Source organism: Balaenoptera acutorostrata, chromosome 5, assembly GCF_949987535.1.
Source record: "Balaenoptera acutorostrata chromosome 5, mBalAcu1.1, whole genome shotgun sequence".
NCBI classification, from domain to species: domain Eukaryota; kingdom Metazoa; phylum Chordata; class Mammalia; order Artiodactyla; family Balaenopteridae; genus Balaenoptera; species Balaenoptera acutorostrata.
In genome coordinates, this window is record NC_080068.1 from 125,501,641 (window position 1) to 125,514,279 (window position 12,639).

Sequence of the window (12,639 nt, forward strand, 5' to 3'; positions counted from 1 at the left end):
CTATCTCACATATTTAAGAATATCTTAACCTATTTTATATTTTTTTCAGTAGTTTTTGTATTAATTTGTGTGAAGACAGATATTTTATGTCTTTAGACAAAGGCTCTGTTTTTTAGGATACTTTTTTCTTATTCCTCTTTCTAGATTAAAAATATTTGGAGATATTATTTCACTTAACCCTTGTGCGCTTACAGTCCCTAAGACAAGTTGAGCACATAGAAAACATTTCCCAAAGTTTATCGAATTTCTTTCCCTTGTAAATTCCAACCACGGTACAGTAATTGGAAACTAATTCCTTAATTTTCAAATATGTTTTTTTTTTCTCTTTTAATGTAACTTTCATTTACACAGTTGCCCAAGTCTGAATCCTGACTGTTACCCTTGATTTCATTTTCTTTTTTTACCGTCTCCTCTCCAAATCTAATTAATTATCAAGACTCATTGATCAGCCTTGTTTAATATAGTTTTTATCCTTTTTTGTTTTCTCCATAGCCCTACTGCTACTACAGTAGTGCAGATTACCACAGTCTCTTATAGGAATTACTGTAGAAGCCTCTCCTCCTCACCCTCCCAATTCTAATTCCCACTCTACTTTATAACCACAGTGGTCTTCCAGCAGTCTGATCATGTCATTTCCCTGATTAAATTGCTCTCCATTGCTCTCAGGATAAAGTCTAAATTTCTTGATGTTTTATGAGTCTTCAAGGTCTGATAGCTCCATATGCTGGCTAACCTCTTTTGTTTCTACTCCTCTTCTGGCTCTCTAAGTTCTAGCTGTACTGAATTACTTTTATTTAATTCTCCTAATATATAATGCTTTTTTTACCTTTGTCTTCTCCACGGCATTTGCTGTTACTTTCAGCTGGCTAATTTCTGTGTTTATTAGATCCCACCTCATATGTCACTTCTGAAAAGCTTTTCCTGACCGTCCATTTAAACTCTGTGACTACCCTTTTAGCATATACCAGGCTTTATAGTAATTGCATAATTATGAAAGTATGCCTTTTTAAGGAAATATTCCATCAGGTCAAAAACTCAGTATGGACAGGAACTATTTTGTTCCCAGGAACCAGCATAGTATGAAATAGGCATTTAGTCAGTATTTAATAGATTGATTGATGTTTCTGCAGATGACTTTGCCTCATATTTTCCTGAGAGTCTAGAGACCTTCTGACATAATACCCTTAGCTCCCTGCTTTCCTGCCAATCTTAAACTTTTTATCTTTATCTTTTACTCTCCTTTCCTATCACTGCTTGGGGGGATAAATACTTAACTGAAATATAAAGTGGAAAATATAAGTGCAGTAGAAGTAGAGGGGTATTAACTATCTTTCAAGAAGTTTAGTGGTGAGAAAGGAGGAGATATAATATTAGGTAGAAATAATATCAAAGTAAGGTTGTTTTGAAGGATAGGGAGAAACAGGAAATATTTGTAGGCTGAGGAAAAAATGTAGTGAAGAATATAATTAAAGCAGGAATAGAGAGGGACAGTTGGTGAAGCAAGGGCCCCAAAGGTCAGGAGATAGGAAGGGGATAGGATTGTTTCACTTTTCTGCTGGTTCTTACAGCCTTCAGGGCAATGGACCAACTCCTCAGTATACACTACTATAGTGTCCATGCAGTGGCATTGGTGTTTTGGCCTGTTCCATGTCCAGTGAACATTCAGTTTTCTGGCAGGAGCATCTTAATTTCTCTTGAGGAACACACCTTCTTCAGCTCCTGGTCCAGCTGACACTGTTTGCTACTATTCCCTGATCCCTAACTAAAGAGATCACTTTTTATGATATGGACTTGCTTATCTTTTATTTTGGTGATTTCCATGTGTGTTTCATGGAGGTGCTTCAGGGGTTTAATATCTGATATTAGGTTCTTTTAAATAACTCTTTTTAAAGATTTTTTAAAAGACTGATTAAAAACCAAACACACTCAAATGTATTAAATACCAAATTTATCATATTGAAAATTATCAGGTTGTATTGCCAGGTTTATTTAGTTTCATATATATCTGAGAAAAACATTCTCCTAGCCATTTATAGGCATATCATTGAATTTTGTTTTAAATGCTATTAATTAGGAAGGATATAGTTCTGTACTAATCTTGAAGAAAATTTTATCTGTATGTGTGCTTATTAAATTAGCTTAAGTAAATAATCTGCTATAGTACTCAAGGTATAACTCAAACATGCTCCAAGTTATGGAATAGCTGTTCCTCATGGAGCATGTTCTCCAACAGAGCATGCTGTTCTCATTGTATAGGTATAATAGTTGCATAGTAACAACTGAAGGGATATCATGCAGCATCATAACAATAACATAGTATCATTTTAGTTCTTATAAGTTGCTTCCCTGACTTCTGTATTTATGATAGTTATAAATACAGCTTTTATCCATTATATATAATATATACATACTGTCCCTGTCTGTATGCATGTGTATGCATGTATATGCATGTATGTGTGTATTGTATGTATGTATATATGCCACTCTTAAAAGGCATAAAAATAAACTCTACTGATTGAAATAAACCACTATGCAGTAACCGCATTGCCAAATCTACTGACTATTTCTTTTTAATTCTCTCTACTTTCTGATCTATTAATTTTTAATAGTTGTTGACTACCCTCCTTAAAAATTTCTTCCCAGAATGTTTATTTTCATGAGAGGTATGCTAAAGTATTTAGAAGTGTCATACCTGCAGCCTACTTTAAAAGGTTCAACAGAAAATTTAAAAATTGATAGTGTCTGGCCTTACATTTAGGTCTTTAATCCATTTTGAGTTTATTTTTGTGTATGGTGTTAGGGAGTGTTCTAATTTCATTCTTTTACATGTAGCTGTCCAGTTTTCCCAGCACCACTTATTGAAGAGGCTGTCTTTTCTCCATTGTATATTCTTGCCTCCTTTATCAAAGATAAGGTGACCATATGTGCATGGGTTTATCTCTGGGCTTTCTGTCCTGTTCCATTGATCTATATTTCTGTTTTTGTGCCAGTACCATACTATCTTGATTACTGTAGCTTTGTAGTACAGTCTGAAGTCCGGGAGCCTGATTCCTCCAGCTCCGTTTTTCTTTCTCAAGATTGCTTTGGCTATTCGGGATCTTTGTTGTTTCCATACAAATTGTGAAATTTTTTGTTCTAGTTCTGTGAAAAATGCCATTGGTAGTTTGATAGGGATTGCATTGAATCTGTAGATTGCTTTGGGTAGTATAGTCATTTTCACAATGTTGATTCTTCCAATCCAAGAACATGATATATCTCTCCATCTGTTTGTATTATCTTTAATTTCTTTCATCAGTGCCTGATAGTTTTCTGCATACAGGTCTTTTGTCTCCTTAGGTAGGTTTATTCCTAGGTATCCAAAAATGGGCAGAAGACCTAAATAGACATTTCTCCAAAGAAGATATACAGATTGCCAACAAACACATGAAAGGATGCTCAACATCACTAATCATTAGAGAAATGCAAATCAAAACTACAATGAGATATCACCTCACACCAGTCAGAATGGCCATCATCAAAAAATCTACGAACAATAAATGCTGGAGAGAGTGTGGAGAAAAGGGAACCCTCTTGCACTGTTGGTGGGAATGTAAGTTGATACAGCCACTATGGAGAACAGTATGGAGGCTCCTTAAAAAACTAAAAATAGAACTACCATACAACCCAGCAATCCCACTACTGGGCATATACCCTGAGAAAACCATAATTCAAAAAGAGTCATGTACCACAATGTTCATTGCAGCTCTATTTACAATAGCCAGGACATGGAAACAACCTAAGTGTCCATTGACAGATGAATGGATAAAGAAGATGGATGTGGCACATATATACAATGGAATATTACTCAGCCATAAAAAGAAACGAAATTGAGTTATTTGTAGTGAGGTGGATGGACCTAGAGACTGTCATACAGAGTGAAGTAAGTCAGAAAGAGAAAAACAAATACTGTATGCTAACACATATATATGGAATCTTAAAAAAAAAAATGGTTCTGAAGAACCTAGGGGCAGGACAGGAATAAAGACGCAGACGTAGAGAATGGACTTGAGGACACGGGGAGGGGGAAGGGTAAGCTGGGACGAAGTAAGAGAGTGGCATGGACATATATATACTACCAAATGTAAAATAGATAACTAGTGGGAAGCAGCTGCATAGCACAGCACAGGGAGATCAGCTCAGTGATTTGTGACCACCTAGGGGGGTGGGATAGGGAGGATGGGAGGGAGACGCAAGAGGGAGGAGATACGGGGATGTATGTATATGTATAGCTGATTCACTTTGTTATAAAGCAGGAACTAAAAAACTGTTGTAAAGCAATTATACTCCAATAAAGATGTTAAAAAAAATAAAAATTGATAAAGTATGTGTTTTTGTGTGTATTGTGTGTGTGTGTGTGTGTGTGTGTGTAGAGAGAGAGAGAGAAGGAGAAAGTGAGAGCACGTACTAAAGCAAAAGTGGTAAATATTAAAAATTGGTGAATTTTGGTAGAGTATATATTCACTTATGGTACTGATTTTTCTTCAACTTTTGCATGTTTGAAAAATTTCAAAATTAAGTTAAAAAGTAGAAGAAAAGGATAAAGGAAAGATCAGAAACACCAGAGAGCACAAGCAGGAACTACACCTCAGGGTGTGACAACTCTGCTGCACTTCTGCCTGTATCAGGCCTTGGTTATACGAACACAGTCACCTTCTGCGGTAAACAGTCACTTTGTTCCTGCTGATGATAGCTGGATGTTTTTAGGGCCATAAGATCATGTGTACTAATCTCAAGTTTAATTTTAACTTTACTAATTGGTGAAAACAGAAATCAGTTAGGAAAAAAAAGTCAAAATAAAACCCAAGGCTAATGATGCTGCAAGGAAACATACATGTATCGCTCATGCCATTAAAATAGATGAAGTGGTTGGGATAGCAAACTGGCATCATGTATTATGAGACCTGAAATGTTCATGCCTTTTAATCCAGTAATCTCACTTCTCAAAATAACTCCCAAGAAAGCAATTTAGAAAAAAATAATTAAATCTGAGCTCAGGGTTATGGTTGATAATACAGAATTCTCCTTGTTCTGTGAACAAAAAACAAAAACAATAGAATGCCCCCCAAAACCAATGCAAGTTCATTTGGAAAAAGTAATCTTTTCCTGATAGTAACAAACAAACAAAACCCTTCTCTTTTTTGGGTTTGTAGATTGTTTTCTGACTTTTCTTCCTCTTTCTTTTTTTTCCTCTTCCCTCTTAAATGTAGGTAGCATCCATAGACCTGCCTTTCGTCCACATTTCTCTTCTCATGGTTGACTACTTTAATTGATCTCATGATGTCTATTGTTTGTATGTAGATATCTCTGAAATCTAACATTTCAACCCTATTCTCTTTCCAGAGCTCCATTTGTGATACATGTTCAACTCCATTTGTGATGTATATTCAATTGTGAATGTGTGCAATATTGTGTATCCAAAAACACCATCTTATTTATTTTCTCTCCTACTGATCATTTTTTCTGTGGTCTGTATTCTTCTTATCAGTCCATCTTGAAATCTTTAGCTTCAGATTCTCCCTTTCTTCCTCTGCCTTCAAAACCCTCAGCTGTAGACCTGTAGTATTTTTCTGGTGTGTCTTCATCATCTCCATGTGGTTACCCTAGCTCAGTCTTCCTTTTTTTTTTTTTTTTTTTTAAAGGATGTTTGTGATAGATCCTTAATTGTTCTCCCTGCACTTTCTCTCCTCTCTAATGAATCTTGTCAGAGAAGTCTTTCTGAAGCACAGATCAGACCATATCACTTTCTAGATTAAAAACCTTCAAAGACTTCTTATGAATAAAGAGGTTCGTGAACTCCATCTAGTCTTCAGGGTCCTCCACTGTATGGCTTGAACTTACTTTTCTATTTTTATTTCCCTCCCTTAAATCCATTTTCCTCTCATCTTCTTCATACTTCCTTCTGAGCTTTTCATAATTTTTTGGCCTCTACCTGACATTGTCCCTATTTTCACATTTCTGGATCTCATCCATGCTTCAAGAGTTGGCTTTCAGATTTGCCTTCCAGCTGGGAATAATCTTTTCTTCCTGGGAAGTCCCAAAGCCTTTTTCTCTTTCTTTGTTATTGTGGTTAGTATGCTTTCCATTGTACTATGGTTATTTATGTGCATGTTACTGATAGTTGTTAAGTTCTTTAAAGTCTGGATTTATGTCACCTTATCAATTTCCTGTGTACACTATATGGTATGTAGTTCTCAATGAATATTTATTAAGTAAATAATATCTAAAGAGCTATCTTGTTTGGGGGACCTTCTGGGGGGAACAAAATTTTGAGGATTCTTTATTGATATATCAAAGGCAGAAAAGATTACATGTTCCATAAGGACCTACAGAAGTATATTTAAAAGTAATTTTGCTAAAAAAGAAATATAAGAACTTAGATATATAGATGAGACCTTGGATCACTGATTCAAACCATTTTCAAACAGATGAAAGCTAGTTTTTACAGCCATGTAGAATAGAATATAGACTTACCAGAATGTTCAGTCATTTAACCAGTTACTTATACAAGTCTTGGCAAACAGAAACATTTTGTTTTTCTTTAGTATTTCTATAATACGCAGCTCACATTTCATAAACTCCTAATTTACTTCTTGATGCCGTTGAAATTATTTTTAGGAAATTATTGATTCTTAAATAGTTCTGTTTCCCTTCTTGCATATATATTTAAAAAAATTTTTTATCGTTTGTTTGTTTGTTTTGCAGGTATCCTGGTCAGATATAGGAGGACTGGGAAATATCAAACTGAAGCTGAAACAGGCTGTGGAATGGCCCTTGAAACATTCAGAGTCTTTCACCCAAATGGGTATTCAGCCACCTAAAGGAGTTCTTTTGTATGGGCCTCCTGGATGCTCTAAAACAATGATTGCAAAGGCTTTGGCCAATGAGAGTGGGCTGAATTTCCTAGCTGTAAAGGTAGGGTGTTAAGTTTTTTAACTGCGACTCTGTCTTCTAGGCACCCCTGTCCAATCCTCTGATTCCTACCCTTAGGAGAGCATAAAAGGCCATCTTAAGGAGTAGTTGATTTTTATTTGAGATCGATGGCAATATAATATAGGGAGATGGGAGATAAATAAATTAGTGCCTATAATCAGCAAATCATGGTTTAGTTTCTTGATTCTCAATATTTCTTACACACGTGTGTAATAGAAACCAGTTTTCTTTAGTTTCTTTAGTACATTTTTAAATTGTACTAATCACTTTTGTTTAGCCAGGACTTAATTATACATTTGAATTTAATAAATTTAATATTTACAAACACAATATTTTAAAAGAAATCAAATACCTTATATGGTACAAATCATTTAAAAAAAAATTCATTATTTATTTGACTGCGTCGGGGCTCAGTTGCAGCACACGGGCTCTTTGTTGCAGCACGTGGACTTCTCTAGTTGTGGCACATGGGCTCCAGAGTGCATGGGCTCAGTAGTTGTGGCATGCGGGCTCTCTAGTTGCAGCACGTAGGCTGTAGAGAGCACGGGCTTAGTTGCCCTGTGGCACGTGGGATCTTAGTTCCCCAACCAGGGATCAAACCTGTGTCCCCTGCATTGGAAGGCGGATTCTTAACCACTGGACCACCTGGGAAGTCCCCGAAAATAAATGTTTTAAAAACACTTTCCCAGTCAGAAGATATATATACATTATTTATATTCTGAAACACACACATGCATATTTTATTTGTTTACTGCCCTGCCCTATTACTTGGGATAGATTATCTTACCTGATATGTAGTTTTGCATTTACTATAGGACTAGATATTAATTTTGTTACTAACTTCTGTGTAACATGATAATATATCCATTTACTAAATATATATATATATTTTAGTATATATGTATATGTGTATATAAAACCTTAAATCCATTTCTGTAGACTTTATCACAAAAATACATATTTAAATATGTTAACTATCAAAGTCATTTCAGAAAAGGTACATGATAATTTATTTTGATGTTGTCAGGGAATATTTTTTGTAATAAAGTATGTTTTTTTAATCTTAAAACATTGAAATCATTGGCAGGTTGAACGTATAAAACTTATTTCAGAGTGTCAGTGTTTTACTTTACTGTTGACCCTTGAACAACGTGAGTTTGAACTGTGTGGTTCCACTTATATGTGGATTTTTTTTCTATAGTAAAACTATAGTATTACATTATCTGAGGTGGGTTGAATACGTGGATGTGGGGAAACTGTGTAAATGGAGGGCCGACTCTAAGTTATACTAACTGTAAGTTATACTAAGTTATACTTAGATTTTTGACTGCATGGAGGGTCAGAGCTCCTCACCCCCGCATTTTTCAAGGATTAGCTATACTTAAATTTTCTGTGGAATGATATTTAGATGTATTTAGGCTATTTGCTTTTTAAGAATCAGTATCTTCACAATCACTAGTGTTTGCCTGTTTTTTATTATCTTGTAGAAGATATTGGATAGGGATTTGGGGAGGGGACCATTTTCACTATGATTAGTTATGCTGAATCATGACCATAGTTTTATTTATTTATTTATTTATTTTTGGCTGTGTTGGGTCTTCGTTTCTGTGCGACGGCTTTCTCTAGTTGTGGCAAGCGGGGGCCACTCTTCATCACGGTGCGCGGGCCTCTCACTGTCGCCGCCTCTCCCGTTGCGGAGCACAGGCCCCAGACGCGCAGGCTCAGTAGTTGTGGCTCACGGGCTTAGTTGCTCCGCGGCATGTGGGATCTTCCCAGACCAGGGCTCGAACCCTTGTCCCATGCATTGGCAGGCAGATTCTTAACCACTGCGCCACCAGGGAAGCCCATGACCATAGTTTTAAAGGTTGCAGTTTTAAATGTTGGAGTAATGAGTGATTTTGAAATTTCCAGAGACATCTTGGTTTCTCTTTGGTCCTTGTCCTCTTATCTTGTGGTAGTGGAAATGGTCATTTTACTGGCATTTCCTACTCTTTTTTTTCTGTCATCTCCATTTTTCTGTGCCTGCCTTCTGCAGTGTATATTCATAATTGAATTTTTCCTGTCTACTGGAAATCTAAAACTTATTTAATGAGGATTTAGCTCACAGTTATTTACACTTGAATGTCAAGGAAGAAAGAGCACATATATTTCCTTACAAATTAGTATCTCACTCTTTTGTGATCCAAGATAACAGTTCCAGGTGCTACCAGGACTGCTTTCTGGCCTATCCTAGGATTACTTAGAAATATATTTATTACTGCTTTTGCATATGAAACCTTTCATAACTTTACAGTTTCACCTTTGTCTTTTTTCATGATGAGAAAATGAGGAAGACTCTTTTTTCATGTAAAATAACCAACTATGTGTTAACTTATATGCACCTTTCATTAACTATTTAATTCTTTTAGGTCACACACAAAAGATAAGTGATGTTAAGAAATTTTCTTAATAAATTGAGTTTGTACTTGCTTAGGGATTATTACATATCCTACTTACTAATTTTTATTTAATGTGGACTTTTATTCATTATACAATTTAGTGTACTTTGACAGTATTATTCAATTTTTGAATCTGGGTGGAGGATATATTACGTGAACAATGGGTGTTCATTTACTATTCTTTCAACTTTTCCTATGTGTTTAAAAATTACAAAAGAAAAAGTTGGGAACACACAAAAAAATTTGCTTTTCTATGCATTTTCATTGGTCCTTTCATCTTGGTCTGATTAATGCTTATGAGAAGAGTTAAAATAGCTATATCATACCGTTTATGTATGAGGATATCAAGTCAAAGAAGTTAGGAATTCATATTGTATTCTTTCAAGTTTTATTTTCCGACAAAGAAAAAGTTGTCTTTTGTTTCCAACATAGATATTTGTTTTCTGTGGGATTTAAGTGTTATAATTAAATTTGAACTTTTTTTTTTTTTTTTAATTTTTTTTAAATTTATTTATTTATTTATGGCTGTGTTGGGTCTTCGTTTCTGTGCGAGGGCTTTCTCTAGTTGTGACAAGCGGGGGCCACTCTTCATCGCGGTGCGCGGGCCTCTCACTATCACGGCCTCTCGTTGCGGAGCACAGGCTCCAGACGCGCAGGCTCAGTAATTGTGGCTCACGGGCCCAGCCACTCCGCGGCATGTGGGATCTTCCCAGACCACGGCTCGAACCCGTGTCCCCTGCATTAGCAGGCAGGCTCTCAACCACTGCGCCACCAGGGAAGCCCTGAACTTTTTGAAATAACAAATCTCACACATTTTGAAAGTGATCAGAAAAAAATAGGTAGACTCTGGTATTGAGAAACACAAGTGTTTTGGATGTATTGAAAGAATAAACTCCCTAACACTTTTTGCAATGGTGATTACCTTTAATTCCGAAGATAAAGAATTTTAAAACTTTAAACATTTCTTTCTCTGAGTTTATGAAAGAACCCTTTATCTTCCCCTGTGCATCTTTTCTAAACAGTGATTACAAGATTTATATTCTACTCAGAGTTAAGACTTCACCTTGGCTTGTGTGGGCTCTTAATATCCTTTGGCATCTGTATGTGTTTTTGTGCAGACTGTAGCACTTGACATACGCTTAAGTTTAGTTTGTCATCTGGGTCAATTACGTCAAAATATTTTCCAGTTGAAATTTCCTCTCTGCTTCTCGCTTGCTTTTTGTCTGGAGTGCTACAATAGATTAATTACCCTTGAATGGCTGGGCTGCTTTAATTTATGAAGAACTGTTACTGATTCTGGAAGAAGGGTGATTAGGCCTCTGACAGGGATTTTCAGCAAGTCCTTTATTAGCTGTATTGGCGAGTACAAGAATGTAATGAACTTAGTATATCCTTAACTTTTGGGGGAAACGTTTTCTGACACTTGTCTCAGAGAGGAATTGTGCAAAATACATCCCATTTTCAGGAAAAACCTGTATTTTATTGAAAGCAGTGCACAATTCAAAATAATTACTATTGTTTGTTTAACCAGATCCCCTACTATTCTGTTACCAAAGGTACAAGATAATTTGAACTTTGTAGGTTCCAAGTTCATCTTTAAACTTTTTTTAAAAAAATTATGTAGGCTAGTCTATAAATCATAGAGCTTTCATTTTGCAGATATTGCGTGGAAAACTGCATAGATACCTCTTTTACATACTGAATGCTTTAAGATTAGTTTCTAGGATTCTAAGGATAGTGATGTTTAAGAAGGTGAAGTGACTTTTCCAAGTCAAAGTGGTGGTAATGGAATTGAAATTTGATCTCAGGACTTTCTGACTCCAGAGTCTAAGCACTAAACCCCACTGTATTATACAGTCTTCCATTTTCCTTTTTTTTAAAAAAATAAAACTAGTTCCCAGTGCTTTTTTTCATTAATTACACCAAATTACTTGAGAAGGTAGTTCAGGCAGTTTCTGTGGGGCAGGTTCAGAGATGTGGAAAGATGTTTCTGGGACCTAGTTTAAAAAATAATTTTGTTTCTCTCAGACAAAGAAAACTGAGGAAAATAGCATGGCTTTGGAGTGGAAGTTAATTGAGTTAATAAGAAAGGGTAAACACTGCCAAAGAAACAGGAACCTGATGAATTAAATGGAAGTGTAGGGAAAAAGACTAGTGGTTGAATAATGTGAAGCTTGAAATTTACCTATTACTATATAATTTGTGCCCTTGAGATTGAGTGTGTTACAATGAAAAGAGCATTAAGCTAGGATTCAGATAGCTTTGGTTTGATTTCTAACACTAGCACTTTTTAGCTCTGTAACCTTAAATGCGTTCTCTAAGACTTAGTTTTTTCATCTCTATAGGCCTTTTGAGAGGATTATATTTAAAATGTAAGTGAAGAAGTTTTAGAGGGCATGACTACTTAACTCTTAAGTGTGGGCTGCATATAGTTATGACTTCCTTGCAAGAGGGTTCCTTATGGAGAGGAGGGAGGGGCGGAGTTACTTGATAGTGGAGAAGCCTACCTCAGCCAGTTTATCATGGTTAGCGCCGATTGGTCATGTTGTTAGTATGTACCCGTGTATGATGCGATGAGAATGATCCTTTCTTCCCAAGGTCTTCCTCTCAAACACTCCTAATCCATGTCTACCTATGAGAAAAACATCAGGCAAACCCAAATTGAAGGACGTTCTGTAAAATACCTAACCAGTACTCCTGAAACTGTCAAGGTCATCAAAAATAAGGAAAGTCTCAGAAACTGTCACAGCCAAGAGGAGCCCAAGGAGACAGGACAGCTAAATATACTGTTGTGGTTTCCTGGATCAGATCCTAAAAGGACATTAGGTAGAAACTAAGAAAACCTGAATAGACTGTGGACTTCAGTTAATAATAAAGTATCAATATTGGTTCATTGTGACAAATGTATCATACTATATTATATATTAATATATGTTAAGAATAGGGGAAACTGAGTGTGTGTTGGGGTAGGGATGAGTATATGGGAACTCTTGGTACTGTATGCTCAGTTCTTCTGTAAACCTTAAACTTTACCAAAACCAAAAAGTCTGTTAATCAAATAAGAGTTCTAAGGTCAGTATCAAGGCATACATATTATGTCTGGATTCAGTGAATGTAACTGAAGTTGAAAAGGCCAGCTCAGGACGTCCCTGGCAGTCCAGTGGTTAAGACTCCAGCTTCCACTGCAGGGGGCACAGGTTCATCTCTGGTTGGGAAAGTTCTGCATGCCACG

The 12,639-nt window shown here is 36.1% G+C and overlaps 1 protein-coding gene across 4 annotated transcripts in view; it reads left to right on the forward strand.

Moving 5' to 3' along the window:
* AFG2A (AFG2 AAA ATPase homolog A) overlaps positions 1-12,639 on the forward strand; it is a 331,389-nt gene that overhangs the window by 67,664 nt on the left and 251,086 nt on the right. For all 4 annotated transcript variants that reach the window (XM_057546786.1, XM_057546785.1, XM_007172386.2 and 1 more), the window contains exon 11: positions 6,742-6,951. In XM_057546786.1, the coding sequence (XP_057402769.1) occupies positions 6,742-6,951 (210 nt within the window). The remainder of the gene's footprint in view (positions 1-6,741; positions 6,952-12,639) is intronic.